Source organism: Patella vulgata, chromosome 6 (assembly GCF_932274485.2).
Source record: "Patella vulgata chromosome 6, xgPatVulg1.2, whole genome shotgun sequence".
Classification (NCBI taxonomy): Eukaryota; Metazoa; Mollusca; class Gastropoda; family Patellidae; genus Patella; species Patella vulgata.
This window is the reverse complement of record NC_065884.2, coordinates 37,799,746-37,823,255: the sequence shown is the minus strand read 5'-3', so window position 1 is coordinate 37,823,255 and position 23,510 is coordinate 37,799,746. Positions and strand designations below refer to the sequence as shown.

At 35.4% G+C, this 23,510-nt stretch overlaps 1 protein-coding gene across 1 annotated transcript in view; it reads left to right on the top strand.

The window, feature by feature from the left end:
• Positions 1-23,510, top strand: part of LOC126825379 (DNA damage-binding protein 1) — a 149,205-nt gene that overhangs the window by 10,299 nt on the left and 115,396 nt on the right. The window contains exons 2-3 of the mRNA XM_056101944.1: positions 15,287-15,435; positions 20,568-20,684. Of these exons, the coding sequence (XP_055957919.1) occupies positions 15,287-15,435; positions 20,568-20,684 (266 nt within the window). The remainder of the gene's footprint in view (positions 1-15,286; positions 15,436-20,567; positions 20,685-23,510) is intronic.

Here is a 23,510-nt window from a genome sequence, read left to right as displayed (position 1 = left end):
AATTTAAAAAAACTGAGCGCGATGATTTCTGCGCCTTAACAGGGCACACCCTTTCAGTCATACCAGATTTGAAAAAAATAATATTTGCTTTCAAAAAGTGGTACCGAACTGTCAAAATTGCAGTTTTTGCTAAATTTACGCCACTTCCGTAGCCGAAAGGAAAATGTACCGGTAACAAAAAAAATGACATTTTGGACCGCGGAACATATGAACTTTGTTTTATACAAATCGAACAATAAATAATTAATCCAGGACTGAAAAACTGAATTAGCCAATGGGGGCCAAGGAAAAATACCGGACAAAAAATGTTGACAAATGTTAACATTTTTTGTCAAATCAGATGACCCTTTAACCCTTGGTAAAATACCACATAAAAATATTCATTAATAAAAAAGTTTTTCGTAAAAATTTAAATTTTCAAAATTTGGCGCCTAATATCTCCGAAGATTCGTCGAAATTAAAAAATCCAAAGAACTGTAGCTATGTGCCTTGTCTCTGGCTATGTCAAAATGTATCAAATATTACAATCCGACAATTATTGATAACATTACGGCAAAATATCGAAAAACGACAACTTCAGTGATTTCGGACATTTCGCATTGTCGCAGATCGTTGGAATTAGCTTTAAAATTTAAGTCAAACCCACTTTCCCAGTAAAACCGAAGACATCGAATCGATCCGACAAGTAGTTTCTGAGATATGCTCAAATGGAAAAATAATAATAATAATAAGAATAATAATAAGAACTAGACCTGCAAGCAGCACTGAACCGGCTTTCAGGAATCAGACAGGAAGTGTGTCACACAATAGCCCATTTATCGAGCTACCAAACGATACTTTAGATGTTTTGATCCGGTCACATCCGACGGCGAAATCCCGATTATTGCAAGAGCACCGATTTTTTTACTGTCTTTTTTTTTTATATATCGAATATTTTTTTGACTACTTCCTGTTTACGGATCATTATTGGGATAGATTTAACAAGTGGTATGGGAACTTAACTTCCTGTACAAGAAGTTTCAGAAAGATCCATTAGACAGTTTTACCTCCCTTATACCACTAGAAGCAGATTTACAGATATAACGATTTTTTGACTTTTTTTAAAGATTGTGGCCCTTTTGGACCATTTATACTATATTGAGGCTTTTAAATTTGGATTCATACTATAGACCACAGTTAGGACTCTAAGTAACATAAGTTTAAGAAAGGAAATAAGAGAAGTTTTCGAAATAAAAGCGTCTGAATAGGCTCAAAAAAAGAAAATAATAGATTTTCAGCGTTCCATTATATATTGCCTAACCCGTGAATTTTTACCATTTAGATGTCATAAGATCGTCCATTGTTCGAACTATCCAATGACACTTTAGTTTTGATTCGGTGGAATCTGGCGTAGTAATCACTTTTTTACTTTTTACGTTTTTTTATACGCCCACAGTGAAATGTGGTCGTATATTGTCGTCGCCCCCGTCCGTCCGTCCACAATTGCTTGTGGACGCTCTAGAGGCTAAAGTTAATATCTGATTGACTTTAAATTTATATACAGTGTTTAAGGCCATGAGACGAAGAAGCCTATTGATTTTCAGCGATTTCCGATAATTACTGCCAGAGTTATGGCCCTTGATCACTTCAAAAAATCTTGTGGACGCTCTAGAGGCCAAAGTTAATATCCGATTGACTTTAAATTTATACACAGTGTTTAAGGTCATGAGACGAAGAAGCCTATTGATTTTCAGCAATTTACGATAATTACTGCCAGAGTTATGGCCCTTGATCACTTTGAAAAATCTTGTGGCCGCTCTAGAGTCTAAAGTTAATATCCAATTGACTTTAAATTTATACACAGTGTTTAAGGTCATGAGACGAAGAAGTCTATTCATTTTCAGTGATTTTCGATAATTACTGCCAGAGTTATGGCCCTTGATCACTTCAAGAAACCTTGTGGATGCTCTAAAGGCTAAAGTTAATCTCATTGACTTTAAATTTATACACAGTGTTTGAGGTCACGAGGCGAAGAATCCTATTGATTTTCAAAGATTTCTGATAATTACTGCCAAAGTTATGGCCCTTGATCACTTTGAAAAATCTTGTGGACGCTCTAGAGGCCAAAGTTAATATCCGATTAACTTCAGATTGATACACAGAGTTTAAGATCTTGAGGCGAACAAGTATATTGATTTTCAATGAATTTTTATGACTTGGAACAGCTAAATCCATGATACAGTATTAAAAGTTTTGTATACAAAACGTTAGCATGGGGCAGAACTTTATAAAAACCAAACAAATTCTAATGGTTTTCTGAGTTGTTGCTCTTAATCAGATTTTAGTGTATTATAAATGTTTCATTACCGAAAAAAGTAAAAATGTGCGACAACTCTTGTTGACTGCCCGGAGGATTTAGCTGCTGTGGGCGTATGTTTCATTGCCTGGCAACCTATCTTTTCTCAAAATATCGGAAATTTTTTTGACTACTTCCGGTTTTTGGATCATTGTCGGGATAGCTTTAACAAGTTGTTTGGTTACCTTACCTTCTGTACAAGAAGTTTCAGAATAATCCATTCAGTAATTTAAGGCTTTTTCAACTTTTTTCAAAGATTGAGGTTCTTTTTGGACCACTTATATTATTTCAATGCTTTTATTTTTGGACTCACGCCATAGTCCACCGATAGAACTGTGGGTAAAAAATCGTATCATTCAGATGTCATATGATAGTCCATTAATGGGGCTATACAGCGACACTTTAGTTCTTTTGGTCCGCTAAGATCTAGTGGAGAAATCAAGTTTTTCGCACGAGCGCTAATTTTTTTTAACCTTTTTCTTCATTTTTTGAATACGTCCGGTATGGAGATTATTGTCGGGATAGTTTTAATAACCAATTTGGGCAATTAGATAGCCACAGGGCTCTGTAATGATATATTACATTATCTGATCAGATAAAATGGCCCTGAGAAATCCTATGTTAAAAAGTGCAAAAAATTCAAAAATGTCAAAAAATCGAAAATTAAATTTCAATAACTCAATACATATTATACATCGTTAGAATCGTAATTAGGTCAGCTATCTGAATGTGTAACTTATTTGTAAAAATTTGTTTAAATAATAAAGTAATAAAGCATTTTCCAAAATTTGACGATTTTTCGACTTTTTTCGATTTTCAGTACGTTATTTTACCTATTCCAGACATTTTAATGTCTTATTGGATGGATTCATGCACAAGACTACCGGAGGGACTCTCGATAGGGAAAGTTTAAGAAAAATCCTTGGAGCAGTTTTCAGGATACAGGCGTCCCAAAACGCTCCAAATCAGAAAATACTTGATTTTCAGCATGCCATATTTTGCTGCCTGTTCATAGTATTCGTATAAATTGGGCATCATACGACAGTCCATTCCCCGAGCCACTCATCGATACCTTAATTTGTTATATCTGTTGATATCGGACGGAGAAATCGCGTTTTTCTGAAAAGCACTCATTTTTTACGTTTTTTTCAAAATTCCCGACATTATATCGACTACTTCCATGCTTACGGATCGTTGTTGAAATTGCTTTACAAAACAGAATGACCATATGGCTTTATGTTTCAGGACTTTCAAAAACATCAATTAATCCTTTCAAAAAAATATAAGAGTTGGGGAATGGGCCTAAAATTCGAAAAATATCGAAAAATAAAAGGCGATAACTCGGAATGAAACTTATATTTCTGGAAATGGATGATCTTCAGGTATCCAAAAATGTAGGTCAATTTTGAAAATTTTGAAAAATAACAAAAATGTCTCGTAAACTATGTTTTTTCAATTTTCGAACGACAGAAGTCCAGGACGAATTTTCGAAATTGAAAACTGTGAGATAGCCATTGTCTCGGAAAAGAATCAGGGTTTCTGAAAATGTCATTTGTTTGAAAATAGGTAAGGAATTGACGAAACCACGGCCAATTTTCAATATCGCGAAAAAGTCCAAAGTTCGGTCACTTCCGGTATGCGCAGAGGTTTCAAAATTGATTTAAGGAGTAGCCACCACCTGGTTTCCCGATAGAATATTTGGTTCCAGATCGATATCTGTTTTCGATCATGGAGAAATAGGCTCCCGGGATAAATAATAATAATAACTAGATCTGCATAGCAGATATGAAAGCTTTCATATTAACTGCAAAGGGGGTTATTAGAATCTATTGAAACAATAAGTATAAATGTCATCAGGTATCTAAAAAATTACATTTACCTTATGAACAAAATGGGAAAAATACAAAACAAAAATTGTCGACTTGTGGCTACCATCCAAGGCATATTTAGAAAACCGTATATTATATTTATTGAGTACGCAGGACAGGAATTAGTTGTGCTTCAATGTAAACCGGCCTGTTTCTTGCCTTTAGTTTTAGAGTTAGGTGTGATTTTCAAAAGATTCAATCGGAAATCGCTGAAAATCAATTGGCTTCTTCATCTCATGACCTTAAACACTGTATAAATTTAAGGTCAATCGGATATTGAATTTAGCTTCTAGAGCGTCCACAAGATTTTTTAAAGTGATCAAGGGCAATAACTCTCACGGTAATTATCGGAAATGGCAGTAAATATCAGATATCGCTGAAAATCAATACTGTAGGCATCTTCGTGTCATGACCATAAATTTAGAGTCAATCGGATATTAACTTTGGCCTCTAGAGCGTCCACAAGATATTTTGAAGTGATCAGGGGCCACAACACTGCGCATAAATTTAAAGTCAATCGGATATTAACTTTGGCCTCTAGAGCGTCCACAAGATATTTTGAAGTGATCAGGGGCCACAACTCTGGCAGTAAATATCAGATATCGCTGAAAATCAATCGCCTACTTCGTCTCATGACCTTAACCACTGTGTATAAATTTAAAGTCAATCGGACATTAACTTTGGCCTCTAGAGCATCCACAAGAATTTTTTTAAGTGATGAAGGGCCATAACTCTGACAGTAATTATCGGAAATCGCTGAAATTCAATTTCAATGTGGGCGTATAAAAATTAACCGATGGCATATAATATTTAATGTATGATAAAGACAAAATAGTCGATTTCGGTTTTTGGTGTTGCGCTCATTTTAAAAAAAAATGTCTTTTACGGATAATGTGTATAGTACTAATAGCAATCACATACGGAAGAGGCGATAAGATCCCTTTGGAATTTCAAAATTAATTAAAACCAAATTTAAATTCCGAAAATCGATTGTTTATTTTTTGCTGAAACTCCTTTTTTTAATCTGATCAAAATGGGAGTAAGTCACAGAGTGGTAATTGGCATATTGTGTCCAAATTTCATGGTTTTGGGACAATCGGTGCCGGTTTCGTGGCGAAATTCCACTTTTTTCGCCCTTACAGAAGCCGTAAATGGCGGAAAAAAACGAACGGCAGGAACCGTGTCAAGAACAAACGATCTGAACGAATGCAGGTATCGCCTTGAAGTTTTCAGTGCACCTAGGTACCAACGTGAAAAGTTCCTCGCCGGAATTTGGTAGTCAACGTACCTTTGGTTCCAGCGTGGCACATGCGCGAAGCAAAAAGAAATTATGGTCGATTTTGGGATTTTGGCTATATTTCGGAGTGGTTTGGTAGATGACGGTGGATCAGGGACTCAGATTGATCTAAAATGGCGATCATAACACAACATGATAATCACTTTGAAGTATAGGTAAATTTTCGCGACCGGGTTGTTTTGCTCTACCCAGGCAACGTTCCTGTGCTCCGATTGCCTTCAAATTTGCACAGAATGTACTTTGGGATTCTAGCTATCACATATTAAAAATAGAAGAGTGTTGGATTCCGATGGGATTCTAGCTATCACATATTAAAAATAGAAGAGTGTTGGATTCCGAGAACGTTCAAAATAAATTCAAAACCCACCCCCAACAATCAAAGGTTTTTTGCTTAAAAAATTGCCGTATTTTATCGAATTTTTATTGTTCTTGATATCTGAGGATTTTCTCAATTTAATATGTGATAAATATCATCGCGGCGCAGCCAACCGCTAGAAATTCCAGAGATTTGGACCACCGGAAGGATGCCTCAGCAGTCAAAAAAGGTCAAAATAGGCGATTTCGGTTTCTAGTGTTGATACATCGTTACGGTCATTTTAAAAAAATTGTCTTTTAAGGATAATGTGTATAGTACCAATACCTATCACATAAGGAAGAGGCGATAAAATCTCTTTGCATTTGCAATTTCAAAATTAATTAAAACCAATATTAAATTCCGAAAATCGTTTTTTTGCTAAAACTCTTTTTTTTTAATTGGATCAAAATGGGAGTAAGGCACAGAGTCCGGGGTGGTAATGGGCGTATTGTGTCCAAATTTCATGGTTTTCGGACAATCGGTGCCGGTGTCACGGCGAAATTCCACTTTTTTCCCCTCATGGAAGCCGTAAATTGACTTGAAGCCAGGGTCCTTGAAGTTGTACAGCTGCACCCGGTGACCGATATTTATTTAACGGGGAATAAGTGATAATTCATATTATAGCAGTAAATAATTAAAATATTTCATAGGGATTATAATAATATGTATATCTTGTCTGGGTACAGGGTTAAAACCAATATTAAATTCCGAAAATCGTTTTTTGGCTAAAACTCTTTTTTTTTTAATGGGATCGAAATGGGGGTAAGGCACAGAGTCCGGGGTGGTAATGGGCGTATTGTGTCCAAATTTCATGGTTTTCGGACAATCGGTGCCGGTGTCACGGCGAAATTCCACTTTTTTCCCCTCATGGAAGCCGTAAATTGACTTAGAAAAAAAACGACGAAAGGCAGGTGACAAGAACAAACGACTTGAACGAATGCAGGTATCACCTTGAAATTTTCAGGGTACCTAGGTACCAACGTGAAAAGTTGCTCGCCGGAATTTAGTACTCATGGTATCTTTGGTTCTAGCGTAGCGCATGCGCGAAGTCAAATCCAGCTAAACTCGAAAACAACCTTGTCGGCACGGAAAACATCAAAGGAGAAATTCGAATTTTTGAAATATTCAAATACCAAACGTTCGACCATGATCCAGGCTATCCTGGAGACATATTCTCTAGTTCACGACCAATTGTATATGTTTTCAAGCCCATAAATGTGGATTTTTCACTAATTGTCATTTTCAATTCAAAATGGCGTCTATCATTTGCCGGAAATCAAAATTGTGTTATCTACCGTTTTTCGGCTTTCCTTCAAGGATTCGGAAAATATAATTGCCTTGTCTGTAAGTAAAATATCAAAAAAGCCTTATGTAATTTTCACATTTCAAGATGGTGGCATTTCCGGTTTGAGCTACAAACTCAATTTTTTGTGTACGAATCAGTAGTGTCGTAGTTAGTAAAGAAAAAAAAATCAAGGCAATCTGACCTATATTTCGTCGATTTTTTTGAAAACTTTGATCCTTAATTTCATCAAGGGGAGATAATTTAGAAAATTTCTAATGATATTTTTGAAGTCGCATTGATAAGATCTACTTACATTCTAAATTTCATGAAAATCGTGCAACTATTAAAAAAGTTTTCAAATTGATCTCAACTTCCGGTTCAAAATCACAGCGACGAATTTTCGAAATTCGAAAATTCGAAATTGCAGATTTTAAGTGAATGATTCAAGGCACCCCTCAAAAAAAGAATTAGTAAAATAGGTCAAATAGTTACAAAGTTACAGTAATGTAGGTCAAATGAATTTGTTCGTAAAATTCGGTGATTTCGGATTCGAAAAACGATTTGAAAATATATTTAATCAACATTCGCACCCCATTTTTGGGGGGGTAGGTCAAAGTTTCAGATTGATCCTATGGTTAGATTCTGAGAAATCCGATTTGTAGAAATGACACAAAAAAAAAAAAATAATAATAGGAACAAGTGGTATCAGATGCCTCAGAGAGAATATTCAAATGCTCCTTGTGATACGTTTGTAACACAATTATAACCTAATGTATTACACGGGAGTGGAGTGGGTGGGTCGGGGGGCTTTTCGATTGGCAGGGGACTATTAAAATGGGTAAGCAGAGATAAGCAATTTGATGAAACTTTGTGTATAGTTTCATTACATTAGTACCTTGACCATATTACCTTGACCAAGTTCGACAATGAGCATTCTCTTAGTCAGGATAAGCAAAGCAACTTGATTGGCCGGACTTTGAATTGGTTGATGCTTTGGGGTATGATAACTTTGGTTATAATGAAGTACTGGAACATAACAACCCAGCTTTTAATTGAGCTAGAATGATTAAACTTGGTGTAGATGTTCATCAGGTCTTGACTGAACATTTTGAGCTACAGCTTGGCAATTTCATTTGTCGATGCTTTGGGACAAGATAACCTTGATTTCTATCTGACAGAGAGTGATGAAATTTACAGTATAGTTTGATTGCTCGATACTTTTGAAAAAAATATGAAAGTGCGATTAATTAATGTGTCATCTTTTACTTTGGGGTTTTGGCGGGAGACATCAGCCATACTGTTTGCTTGTTTAATATCCCCTATACAATATACGCTCGACCTCATTACCCTAACTGGGGTAGAAAAGTGGGATCTTTGACAATGAGGCAATGAACTTGTACATTCTTTTGCAGCTGCACAAGAGGGAACATCAACGCCGGATTAACCGTGGTGGTGGGGAGGGGGGCTGATACCGACCGTGAAGCCCTGCAAGGGGGTCGGGTCAGGGGGTTCTCCTGCTAAGAAATTTTAATTGGAGGCCGAAAACGTGATTTCATGGCATTTCAGGCACTTGTGTCGGAGCCATTTAGAAGTACCTCCCCCAGAAAAATAAAATTCTGCCACAAAATTAGCCACAATCCATGCGGGTGCTGTTAAATTTCTAGAGGAGGGAGCTGGAACCCATGAGCCCGTTAAATTCGCCACTGTAAATGAGCAGAGCTACATCAAACCTAATTTTGAGTCCCTCCGTGATAAATAACTTGATTCAAAATCGTATTATAGCCCCAACGACGATTTGATGAATGGAGACCGTAACGTTACGACAAAGTCTAACACTGTAAGTACCAAATAGTCATACGAGATATGTGCATCTCATCAAATTCAGCTTATACCATACCCACAATAATGTTACGGAGTCAGTGAGTTCAAGTTAGACAATACGCTGACCTTCCACTGACCATGCTTATAATATAAAATCTGTCAATGACAGCTGATTCATTGTTTAGTTTTTTATATGATATATTTAATATCAATAATATATGTATATGCATGCTTTATTTTACTTTACACGACCTCTAAAAATGCCCCAAATCGTAAAAATACGACTTTTTGGATTTCGATCTCCTTTTTTCGGCTACCCCGGACATTTTCAAAAAATGATACAATGATTTCACACAACAGGCCAGCTATTAGCCTCTCGATTGACAAGAGTTTCATCGCCCTCCATTCATTATAACCAATGTCATCGTGCCCTAAAGAATCAACAAATCAGCTTGCTTATCTCTGCTTACCCTAGGCAAAAAATGCTCATCTTTGAACTCAATCATGACCTAGTGAACGCCTACACCAAGTTTGAACATTCTAGCTTAATTAGAAGGAGAGTTCTTGTGTTTCAAAGTCCCGGCCCTTCAAATTGCTTCTATTTTTCATTTTCAATTCAAAATGGTGACCATCACGTGACCGAAATCAAAATTCTGATCCGATAGATTTTTAGGCATTCCTTCCAGGATTCCGAAAATATGACGCCCGAGTCTGTAAGTAAAATAGCAAAAAAGCCTTTTTGATTTTTCACGTTTAAAGATGGTGGCACTTCCGGTTCGATCGACAAACTCCATATTTTGTGTACGAATCAGTAATTACTTGTCTAGTATTGAATTTTTTTTTTAGGTCATTCTGACCTATATTTCGACGATTTTTTTGAAAACTTTGATCCTTAATTTCACCAAGCGGAGATAATTTAGAAAATTTCCAAGGACATCATTGAAGTCGCATTGGCAAGATCTACTAACATTCTAAATTTCACGAAAATCGCACAACTATTAAAGAAGTTGTCAAATTGGTAATAACTTCCGGTTCGAAATGACAGCGACGAATTTTCGAAATGCCAAAATCCGAAATTGCAGATTTGAAGTAAATGTTTCAAGATACTCAAAGAAAAAAGAATTAGTAAAATAGGTCAAATAGTCACAAAGTTACAGCATTGTAGGTCAAATGCATTCCTTCGTAAAATTCGGTGATTTCGGATTCGTAAAACGTTTTGAAAATATATTTAATCAACAGCCACCACCCATTTTTGGGGGGATAGGTAAAAGTTTCAGAACGATCCTATGGTTAGATTCTGAGAAATCCGATTTGTGGACAAAACACAAAAAAAAAATAACAATAATAATCTTAACAGAAACAATAAGCTTTCATATGTAATATGAAAGCTTAATAATAACTAGAATTGCGCGCAATGCTGAAGGCTTTCACTGTCGCCAAGGCGTCACACGATCGCAAGATGCATGACAAAAGACTATCCCCACCACTCCCCCACCCCCCAAAAAACCCACACTCTAGCATAACTCAGATATTGACCCCTAAACATGCTCCAACTCGTAAAAATACGCCGTTTTCAATTTTCGATCTCTTTTTTCAACTACCCCTGACATTTCAAAAAATGATACAGGGGTTCCACACAACAGAGTACCCATTAGTCTCTCGACTGAGAATGTTTTAAAAAAATCGTTCTGGGCGTTTCCGAGAAACATGCGTCTAAATTTGCTCGAAATCGCAAAAAACCTTACTTTTCAAAATCACGTAACTTTTTAAATTTTTGATAGAAACTTGCCGCTTTGGTACCACCCGATAGACAATTCAATTGGCTATTAAATGATATAAAACTTTAACTAATCGGCAAAAACGCAATTGATACATCGCAATTTCCGCACAGGTACCCATTTTTCTGAATTTTGTGAAAGTTCGGATACCTTTCTTGACTACTTCCGGTGATTAGGGGATTTTCATTTATAGTTCATGGACTGGTCTGGTCCTTAGACTTCATATTCCTGAAGTTTCAGAAAAATCGTTCGAGCCGTTTTAAAAAAATAAGAACTCTACGATTTGACCAAAATGCGAAAAAAAGTGAAAAATCAAAGTCAATATTTCAGAAAAAAACTTCTATTGTTGGAATCGGATTGATGTCAGCTATCCAAAAATATAACTGAGATTTAAAAATTCCCAAAAATAAAAAATTTTGAAAATTTTCAAAATTTTCCATTTTTCACCAAAAAAATTAGAGCGACAAAGTTTCTAATTTCCACAGTTTTGAACTGCTATCTGCTCAGAAATGTCTCCAGCTATCCAAAAATGTAAATATCTGAAGAATCCATTTAGAATTAAGAGAATAATGGCCGATTATCAATTTTCATGCACGTTAAAGATTTGACGCATTTCCGCTATGCGCACAAATTTGGAAATAGCTTTAAGCAGTAGCTGCACACCACTTTTCCGACAGAAAATCAAATTTCAAACCTCTATCTCTTATAGTTGCTGAGATCTAGCTTCCCCCAATAAAAAAAATAATAATAATAATAATATTAATCTTAGTAATAACAATAGTCTTTCACCGAAGGTGAAAGCCTAACTAGAATTGCGCGCAATGCTGAAGGCTTTCACGGTCGCAAAGGCGTCACACAATCGCCAGATGCATGACAAAAGACTATCCCCACCACTCCCCCCCCCCCAAAAAAAAACACACTCTAGCATAACTCAGATATTGACCCCTAAACATGCTCCAACTCGTAAAAATACGCTGTTTTCAATTTTCGATCTCTTTTTTGGGCTACCCATGACAATTAGAAAAACTGTACAAGGGTTTCACACAATACACTACCCAGTAGAATCTCGATTGAGCAAGTTTGAAAGAAATCATTGGCGGCTTTTCCGAGAAAAGTAATTATATAACTGTTAAATTAAACAACGGATAACTCCTTCCTCTTAAAATGATTTATATAATTAGTAAATAATTATTATTACCTAATGATTGTTGTTTTGTGACATATATAGTGTAACCAATATATACATTGTACTTTTATAATCAATATGATACTGTGCATTAGTCGTGTTTCTGTTCTTATGAATTTAATTTCTTCATGCAATATTTGTAAATCGCCAGTAGGAATAAATGTCTCTTATATAGATACATTATGCTGGCTGGAAATTACACGGTATGCTAGCCTTGGGGTCTGTTTGTAAATCGCCAGTAGGAATAAATGTTTCTTATATAGATTCATTATGCTGGCTGGAATTTGCACGGTAGGCTAGCCTTTGGGACTGCGCTGTATCATACGGTCTGTCATTGAGTCAACTGGCGGGGTTTCGATTCCCCGGTTGTACGTGACAAGGAGTAGGGTCGCCTGTCCAACCTCGTGGTTTTTCTCCGGGTCCTCCGGTTTCCTCCCACTGCTAATGACCCCTACGCGCAAGCGAATTATTGAAATAAAAAATAATGAACCGTATGTTAGTCCCGAAATGACCTCTAAACATGCTCGTACAGTGCCGCTAGTCTTCTTTTATATAGAATTCCTACCGCCAAGGGATCTTTTACGGCCACACCAATGTGTACACGGGACTTCGGAATCGCGTTCATGTCAGCTACTCAAATATGTAACTGGTTCAAAAATTGATTGAATATTCAATGAAATATCGCCAATTTTCTGGTTTCGTGCACCTTAAAGATTTGACGTCACTAATAAAATTTTAATATTAATTACAGATAGAGTCCATGCTCAAACAGCGTCACGCTTTTTATCACAGGTACAATATTCGATACTACTGTACGATACTACTGCAACTGCTTAACAAATTGGACTTTCTTATAAACAGCGCGAGCCGTCGATTTCTATCCAGATGATTACCGGTATAAGATAATTTTGACAAAGAAGCAACAATATTAATTCAAAGACTAATTATTACACACAGCTATCAACTATTTCTGTTACAGGGTCACTATACCCATATTTTGGATAGAAGAAAACACTCATAGTTGAAATAATTTTAGTTCAAATATCATCACTGATAAAAGCACTCTTGAATTGGCTCTATACGTTGACAAAACGTACAGATTGGATCCCCTCTTATGTTTCACTTAACAATGAAAGGTGCCGTGTTCAATTTTCGATCCCTTTGTTCGGCTACTCCTGAAATTTGGAACTGTTGTACAATGTTTTTATATATAACACTACTGATAGGCCTCTCTGTAGAAGAAGTTCCAAAAAAATATTATGTTGACTTTTCGAGAAATAGACCTCTAAAAATGCTCCAAATCGTAAAAATACGACGTTTTCGATTTTCGATCTCATTTTTCGGCTACCCCTGACATTTCAAAAAATGATACAGTGGTTTCACACAACAGAGTACCCATTTATCTCTCGATTGAGAAAGTTTTAAAAAAATCCTTGGGGGCGTTTCAGAGAAACATACGTCTAAAGTTGCTCGAAATCGCAAAATACCTCACTTTTCAAGGTCATATAACTTTTTTATTTTTTGATAGAAACTTGTCGCTGAAGTACCACCTGATAGACAATTCAATTGGCTATTAAACGATATAAAACTTTAACTAAACGACAAGAACACAATTGATACATCGCAATTTCCGCACAGGCACCCATTTTTCTGAATTTTGTCAAAGTTCAGATACCTTTCTTGACTACTTCCGGTGATTAGAGGATTTTCATTTATAGTTCATGAACTGGTTTGGTCCTTTGACTTCATATTCCTGAAGTTTCAGAAAAATCGTTGGAGCCGTTTTAAAGTTATTAAAATTTGACTAAAACTCGTTAAAATCGCAAAAATCGACCAAAATCAATATCCGAATTTCAAAACAAAACTTGTATCGCTGGCATCGGAATGATGTCAGCTATACAAAAATGTAATCAAAATTACAAAATTCCCAAAAATAAAAATTTTGAAAATTTTCCAATTTTCACCGAAAAAATGAAAGCGACAAAGTTTCAAAATTCGACGTTTTTGAACTGCTATCAACTCAGAAATGTCTCTGGCTATGCAAAAATGTAAATATCAGAAAAATCGGTTGAGAATTAGCAGAATTGTGGCCGATTTTCAATTTGCGTGCACGTTAAAGATTTGACGCATTTCCGGTATGCGCACAAATTTAGTTTTACATTTAAGCACTAACCACCACCCAGTTTCCCTGGAGAAAACCAAACTTCAGACCTCTATCTCTTATAGTTGCTGAGAAATAGGCTCCCCCAAATAAAAAAAAATAATAATATTATAAGAAGAAGAATAATTTTAGTAATAACAATATTAGTAAAAACAATAGTGTGAAACCCTAATTATTCCCTTGTTTCACTTTGTTGCACCTTGTGAACACTCTAACGACAAAAGTTATCAACCGATCTGTATGAAATTTATATGCATCATTTAAATTAGTAAAACAAAGAAGCATATTGAATTTCAGCAATTTCCGTTAATTACATCTAGAGTTATGGTCCTCGTTTCACTTTGTTGAATCTTGTGAATGCTCTAATGACAACAGTTATCATCCGATCTGTTTGAAATTGATATGCATCATTTAAATTAGTGAAATGAAGAAACCTATTGAATTTCAGCAATTTCCGTTAATTTCTTCTGGAGTAATGGCCCTTGTTTTACTTTGTTGCACCTTGTGAACGCTCTAACGATAAAAGTTATCAACCGATCTGTATGAAATTTATATGGCCCTTGTTTCACTTTGTTGTACCTTGTGAATGCTCTAACGACAAAAGTTATTATCCGATCTGTATGAAATTTATATGTATCGTTTAAATTAGTAAAACGAAGAAGCCTATTGAGTTTCAGTTATCACCTAAATTAGTGAAACGAAGACGAACAAGCCTATTGAATGTCAGCAATTTCTGTCAATTACCTTTAGAGTTATGGCCCTTGATTTACTTTGTTGAGCTTTGTGAACTTTCAAATGACAAAAATTATCATCCGATCTGTATGAAATTTATATGCATTATTTGAATTAGTAAAACGAAAAAGCCTGTCGAATTTGAACAATTTCTGTAGATTGCTTCCACAGTTACGGCTCTTGTTTTTAGAACCTTGTGAACCTTCAAACGACGAAAATTATAATGTCATCTGTATGAAATTGTCTATTAAATTCCCCTAATTACCTACAAAAGAATAAATATCTGACAGCCCTTGTCGACTGCTCGGACGATTTAGCTGCTGTGGTCGTGTGATTTGTTGCCTGGCAACCTATCTTTATGAACTGGAGTGTTGGCCCGAAAGCTCAGTGTATGGTAAGGCTTGGAAGCTTACAGTGTAGGAAACAGTTTGTAGACAGCCATCTAAAATTGTCTTATTTGTCTTACAGGCAACTTCACATCACCAAATGACCTGAACTTGATTATTGCCAAGAATACTCGTATGGAAATTTATGTTGTGACACCAGAAGGATTAAGACCTATAAAAGAAGTTGGCATTAATGGAAGAATAGCAGTAATGCAATTATTTCGACCACCGGTAAGATTTGTTGTCCCTCTCCTTTCGAAAAGAAAGCAGGGGACTATTAAAATTGGTCTTTTCATCTGTCTGTCCGTGTCCGTCTGGCACACTTTTTGTGACACAATAACTCTCCTTCTAATTGAGGTAGAATGTTTAAACTTGGTGTAGGTGAATGCCTTGATAGAGTTCCATGATGAGCATTTTCTGCTTAGGGTAAGCAGAGATAAGCAATTTGATTGGTTGATGCTTTGTTACACAATAACTTTGGTTCTAATTAAGTGAGAAGGATGAAACTTTGTGAATGCCTTGACAGAGTTCAGTCATGTGGATTTTCCACTGAGGCTAAGCAGAGATGAGCAATTTGATTCGTTGAGACTTTGGAACTTTGGTTCTAATTGGGTGAGAACAATGAAACTAAGAGTATAGGTTCATTATGTCAATACCTTGACTGGCGGAAATAATCGATAATTGCCGATAATCGTCGGTAACTGTTTTGAAAATCGATTATCGATACAGTTTTAAAATATCGATTATCACGCAATTATAGGTACTTCACTTGCAAGAAGAAGTCCATAAAAGTAATCCTTATCACTGTATTCTTTGCAACGCGTGCTTGGGCCTAGAACTGTAATTAAACAGAATAGTCATAATAAAACACACACGTTTGTTGTTTTTTTTCACGCGAGATGCAACCGGTGAGAAATGTTGGCCGCTTATGTCATGATGAGAGCCAATGGTTTCACATAACATCCAGTTGTATCCCTTATTTTAACTCTTCAGTTCTTTCGTCTTCTCTGTTTCTAAGTCAAACACGTACTTTCCCTTTATAAAATTTATTAATTTATTAAGAAATTTGCGAAGAAATGTCTGAAGAGGAGATTTTTAATTTCCCCAGTGCGAAGAAATCACTGCAAGAAATAAACTATTACGGCAAACTGAAGAATTCGTTTGATGTGATCAAATTGAAATAACTACATTTTACTCAGTATTATTCAGGTCATAAGCGACAAAGATATGGCGAGCGGTGGCGGGTTCTGTCTTCCAAACGAAGTTGATTGAGTTTCTTTCTACACCTTGGTTTTGCTATGGAATGCTATTATTTTATTGTCAAATGTCAAATTAATGGAAAAAAAAAAATTCTACATGTATACAGAATGATATCACAGCATAAACTCGCATATAATTCGTGTACAAATTATGATTGTTTTCAAACCAATTCAACAATTTTAAGTTAAAATATTTTGCCGATGTTATCGATTATCGATCGGCAGATGGTCCGCGATAATCGATACTTGAAACAGGATCGATTGCCAGCCCTAACCTTGACTAAGTTCTATGATTAACATTTTCCACAAAAAATAAACCAAGCTAAGCAATTTCATTGGTTGATGATTTGGGCCAAGATAACTTTGATTCTATATGATGATAGAAAGTGATAATCAGTTCGATTGCTCGATACTTTTGAAAAAAATTAAATGTGCGATTAATTAATATTATGTGTCTTCTATTTATTTTGGGATTTTGGTAGGGGATCAGCCTCACTTTTGGTTTGTTCTATACACATTCAGACAAAGGCTTGATTTTAAACAAATATTGTTGTTCCAACATTTTCCTGTGGACGTATAATGCTGTCACCCCCACCCCCGTCCGTCCACAATTTGTTTGTGGACACTCTACAGGTCACAATTCTTATCCGATTTTGACGAAACTTGACATATTGGTTTATCTCCAAAAGATCTCAGATTTTTTTGATATTAGCATGTATCGGATCGAAACTTCATGGATTATGGACCCTGATGGTATGAAAAATCATGTTTTTAGCTTGTAGACACTCACAATTTTAATCCAATTTAGATGAAACTTGAAATGTATGTTTATAACACAAAGACCTTGGTTCCTTTAGATATTCGGGCATATTGGACCGTAACTTCCTGGATCATGGCCCTGTGATTGTTTGAAAAATCGCGTTTTTAGCTTATGGTTCCCCTAGAGGTCACAATTTTTATCCAATTTAAAAAAAATGTTCAAATATATGACCTTTACACAATGATGACTGAGTTTGAAATTTAACTACTTTTAAAAATCAATTAAATATATCACTGTTTACACCCTTTTGATGATTGAATTCGAATTTCGTAAAAATTGGACCAAAACTGCCCGACAGTATGGCTGCTCCTTGAACTCAAATAGTGTAAAAATATGTAATACCAAGGTTGTGGACCCTCTAGAGGTCGCAATTTTTATCTGATTTTAATGAAACTTGAAATGTACAGTACGCTTCAGGCGGAAGTATGAAAAAAGTCCTTGTGGGCGTTTTTTCCGCTAAAAAATTGCGGTGTTTTACCCATATACTTTAACTTATAAATGCAACACACAAACTGCTTACCGTATTTATACAGTTGACGATAAATATCCTAAATAATAATCCGGTTCGGTTTCTTTCCAATAATTATCAATGAACATATCGAAGAACCTTTAATAAAACGCCTAACAACCAGATCTTATGAATGGGATCTTGTCCGGACAGAACTTGGATTAATAGTAACTGATCAAAGAGTGAACATCAAACAGAACAAAGGAAATTGCCTCACAAAAAAGCATGCGTTAGTTATAAGGGATGATTTGTGTGCCAAATTAAAAATATTATCACCGACAGGGGTTCACTAGTCCGCCGCTATAAGAAATACTATAATGTGGGTATCAATAAACCTAACCCTAACTCAACCCTAATGATAGATATCGGTGGACTAATGAACCCTAACCCAACCCTAACCCTAAATAAAGATATCGGAACCCTAACCCTAACCTAACCCTAATTCATCGTAGCCTGTTAGTAATTTAGCCGTGACAACCACACCTATTTAGTGTGAAAATCCAGTTTGTTTGCGTCCCAATTGTAATTATTCTTTATTAATGAAGTCAACTATTTTGGGTAATGATTACTTACTGACAATTCAGAATGAAAGTATTGTCTACAAGACTACGACATGGTAACAATTTGTTGTTAAAGGGGCTTCTATTATAGTCAATTATCAATTCCCTTTGATGACACGTGCGAATTCACATAATTTGGAAACTTGATTGACAGTATGCATTGACTCAGACTCTTTGGTGCCGAAATGAATAGGTCGTCATGGTATTATGTACATGTTTGTGTCAAGGTTGACGTTGACTTCTGGCGAGGTGTGCATTTAATTCATTTGTGATTTAAATCCGAAGATATAATACTTCAGGTGTGATTTACCGATTTACAATGCATTGTGAAACTTATTTGTCAGAATGGGAATGGATATTTTAATGGATAAAACCTTTCGCCCACGGTAAGACCAACATCTATGTGTATAAATTTTGAAATTTTCGTAATTTGAACGAGTTTGAATGTCTTACATATTGATGAAGTAATGAATCGTACAGCCATAACTCTGTTTATTATATTATATAAAAGCCTGCCAATTTTTGATATTTGATATATTTTCAATGTAAGACAGCAAAATCTGCGTGTCTAACCGTGTTAAATTAACAATCTTTTTTTTGCATGCCGTATTAGCTGATATTCGACTATGATATGATGACTGCGGTGCAATTGCACTATAAATAAACCTAGCTATTTTAAAACATTTACATGTACGGATGTGCTGACTGTACATGCATGGAGAGTCCGACTTAAAGGGGCACGGTGCGATATAAGGGATGGTTTTTGTGCCAAATTAAAAAAAATATCACCACCGGTTCAACGAATGATTTTAACAGAATATGTCCCCTGCGAATATGATGATTAAGTATTCTTTTCACACGGCGCATACGCTAACCTTTAAGTCTGTACCGATTCAAAAATTGAATTATCTTTTATATCCACATTTTTAAATCCCGAGTTTTATCGTAAATAAAATTAATAGAAAGTATTGTTTACAAGAATACGACATGGTAACAATTTGTTGTTAAAGGGGCTTCTATTTTAGTCAATTATCAATTCCTTTTGATGACACGTGTGAATTCACGTAATTAATTAGGAATCTTGACTGACAGTATGCATTGACCCAGACTCTTTGGTGCCGAAATCAAGGTATTATCCGACTGATACATGTGTTCAGCAAGGTTGACGGTGACTTCTGGCTATGTGTGCTTGAAAACAGGAGATGAAGGCATATATTACTTGTTCGCGTGTGATTTATAAATTTAAAATGCATTGTGTGACATATTTGTCCGAATGGAAATGGCTATTTCGATGGACAAAACTTTCGCTAACGGTAAGACCAGCATCTATGTGTGTAAACTTTGAAATTTTCGTAATTTGAATGAGTTTGAAATAGAAGATCGATGCAAGTCTTAAAAATGTCGAACATATTGATGAAGTAATGTACGGTACAGCCATAATTCTGTTAATTTTATTATTTAAAAGCCTGTTTGATTTTTGTTATTTTTCAATATAAGCCAGTAAAATCTGCGTGTCTAACCGTGTTAAATTAACAATCTTTCTTTTGGCATGCCGATATTCGACTACGATATCACTGTCGTGGAATCGCACGATAAATAAACCCATTTCAAACCAGCTATGGATGTGCCGACTGTACATGCGTGGAAAGTCCGACTTTTTAAAATTTCGCGGTGGGCGGCAGATTAAAATAATCGCGGAGGTCGGCGGTTTATTTAAATTCGCAGAGGAATTTTAGAGCGGAATTTTGAGCGTGGCCAGAGCGGATTGATTAACTGACGTCCGCGATTTTTCATTTACGCCCAGGTCGGACCTCGGGGAAATTTAGTACTTCCGCTTGAAGTGTACTGTATGTTTATAACCCAAAGATCTTGGTTCCTTTCGATGTTCGCACATCAGACCGTAACTTCCTGGATTATGGCCCTTTATTGTACAAAAAATCACATTATTTATTTTAGCTCGTTCTCTGTCCATCTTTTGCAAAATATTGACGTATATATTGCATGGCAACAACTTGTGTAATTCGACGTGAATTATTGGGACAACGAGTGGATCATCCCTATTAATTTTCCCTATTTTACGTCCATCTATTGCAAAATGTGGGCCTATCTTGCATGGCCATCAGTTGTTTATAAATGTTTTAAAAGATCTCCCAAAGGGGTAATAGTGTGCTCTTAAGTTATAAAATGTGTTAACTAAAACCAAGCTTTTATTTTAGGGTGAGTCAAAGGATCAGCTGTTTCTGTTAACAGCACGATATAATGCTATGATATTAGAATGTCAGCAAGAAGGAGAAACCATTGAAATTATCACTAAAGCTCACGGAAATGTTCAGGTTTGTTTTAACCAGAAATTATTAAAATGGCTATTCTGCATTGACACACAACAAGGAAAATATACTTAAGATAACACCTTTAAGAGATATCTTTCCTTTTATGATTATATAAACACAGTCATCTTTCTGTGCTCAGGGCTCTGTTTCACAAAAACTTAAATCTCCTTAAAATCGTCTTAAGCTAAAATTCCATCCTAACTTAAACATGCATTATGCAAGAGCTAAATCTGCCTATTGCAGGTCTTTCTTTAGGCCTGAAATGTTTTCTAAAGTATTAGTTAGATATTAATTAACTGATCCAGGCCTTAATCAACTCTAGATGGCATCAGATTTTTTCGATATTAAATAGATTAGAATGGTTCAGCGATACTTTGATTTAATCAAATATGGAGGACCGAGACTTAGCTTCGATCAACCAGTACGGTGGTTGAAATTATTGCACACGTCTGTCAAACATTCAAAGGCTAATATCTTCGCTTGCAATAGAGTAATTTGAATGAAATTTTCAAATTATTCATTTTACATCATCTACTTTCGAACTATTATAGCAAGAATGGCTAGTTCTTTATCTAAATCTTACATAATGTATCTTTAAGATAGATGTGTTTCACAAAACGAGTTTAAGCATTTTAGATAAAATCCACTAAAATAATATTGTAAGTTAAAATTTTATCTTCGATCTATTGCGACATATAGATATATGTGACTGGCCACAGCTAAATGTGTCGGAATATGTGCGAATCAATAATGAGATAAAGACAAAATAAGTGAAAATATTGATTTTGATCGAAATTGAGATTTTCACAAAAATGAGTCTATAAATATACTATCTATCGACACAAAAGATCAAAATAGCAATAAAACATTTTAAAACACCTGTATTTTAACGTTTTGTAAGAGTACCGTATTCTTAAATCTGTCCTATTTCTTAAAATTCTTGGCGAAATTAGTTATTTTTCTTCGCTCGCAGCGGGACGACCAGTCATTCCTCTTGCATAATAATTGGCCTCGTTGAAAAGCGGAGCATCTCTAGTTTACAAATATGATCAAAATATTGTCGATGAATTGATTTTGAACGGATACAATCAAGCTTTGAAACCCCCCAAAAATATAAATAAACTCTGCCTGTTGCCATGCTGTCTACACAACTCGTTTGCTGATTGGCCCAGACACCGCTTTGCAAGACATTATCGATAAATATTTGGTTTTGGCGGTAATGTTTTTGGGTACCTACATGCGATTTACTCTGATAAGTGGCAGAAAAATAAATTAATTCTGATCGTATATAGATTGTCGTTGAGTTTTAATCGAAACCACGTGGCTGATGATGTAAATTAATCGACAAGCGGGTGTGTGTCATTGAGTAATACTATTACTAATCAACTGTCACGGGTCAATGATAAAGCTGTCTACAACTCATTTTTTCTCTGAATAATTAATCCAAGTTGTGATTATTTGATATCTCATATCATCTTTAAAAAAATAATCTATAGGCCTTAAATGGAAATAAACAAAATGGCCAATAATTTTCTTTTCGAAGAGAATTTTATTGATAGCTGAATTCCGTTTACTGTCGCTTCTTCATATGGCATGCAAAGTAAGGAATGCATCTGGGATATTATTGTTTAAAATTCTTTTATCACCATGGGTCGAAAAAATGAGAATGACCAACGAGCCAAAATTGGCATCTTGAGTCTGCCATGAGTATCCTTTGAATAATTTTGATATTTACATCGAAGCCAAAATGCATGAAAGTGAACGTAAGCATTTCTCGACTATGAAATTGACATTTCTATAGGGACTCATATTTTGATAACGTCACAGTACCTGAAAATAATAATAGACCTATCTTACACGCAAAATCTTATTTTAATTTACGTGTTAAATGAACACGTGTACAGCTGTGGCGGCTTCTTTGATGATTATCTAATCAACAAACTTAATCTCCTGACCACTAGCTGGCACTAAGGTGCTAATTAATTGATAAGATTGACTGAGTTAATCTCACCAAAGTTATAATATACACAGTAGGCTATTAATGTATAGATTTTTCTTCAGTATAACACTATCATGCGAATATTATGCCGTATGTGTTGTGGATGTTTCGTTAAGAAAGGAGTGCATTTATTACGATTTTTGTTGTCAGCACCCTAGGAATCCTAAATAAAAAACATATTAAACAACAAAATTGCAAAGAAATTGCGGAAATAGTCTGATCAAATTTTTACTACTAATTTCGGCTTCAGCACCCCTGAAAACCCATGGAAAGATATATTCAACGACAAAACAGCAGATAAATGGCCTGGTTGCTATGGGATTTTGTTTTGGAACATACATGTACCAAATCTTTGACTTGCTTTTTCTCAAAACTTACTTTTGTGAGTTGGGTAGCTTCTAATGGACACAGCTCAGTCAATTTTTGCCCAATTCAAACAAACTATACATCAAATTGAAGGTAATGAGTTGGAGAATGTGAAAATAACAATAACTCAATTTTCAAAATTTCCTCATTGTGACTCAGTATGCTATGGGGAGTCACTTATTTGAAATAATGTTAAAGACCACATATGATTAAAAATCTTAATTGAATGTACTTATAGCCAATGGTTACTATATCCATTTTACGGCAAGTTCAAACCAACCTGATTAAAATTAATTCAGCTATTGAGGTTTAAGTATCCGAAAGCCAAAAACGGTTTTCAAATTTTCAATTACAACCTTAATCCGGTTGATTGGCTGGTGACGTCACAGGCACTACACATACTATATACATTATCTATACAATACACACCACCAGTTGACAAGTTAAAACCACAATACTCTTTT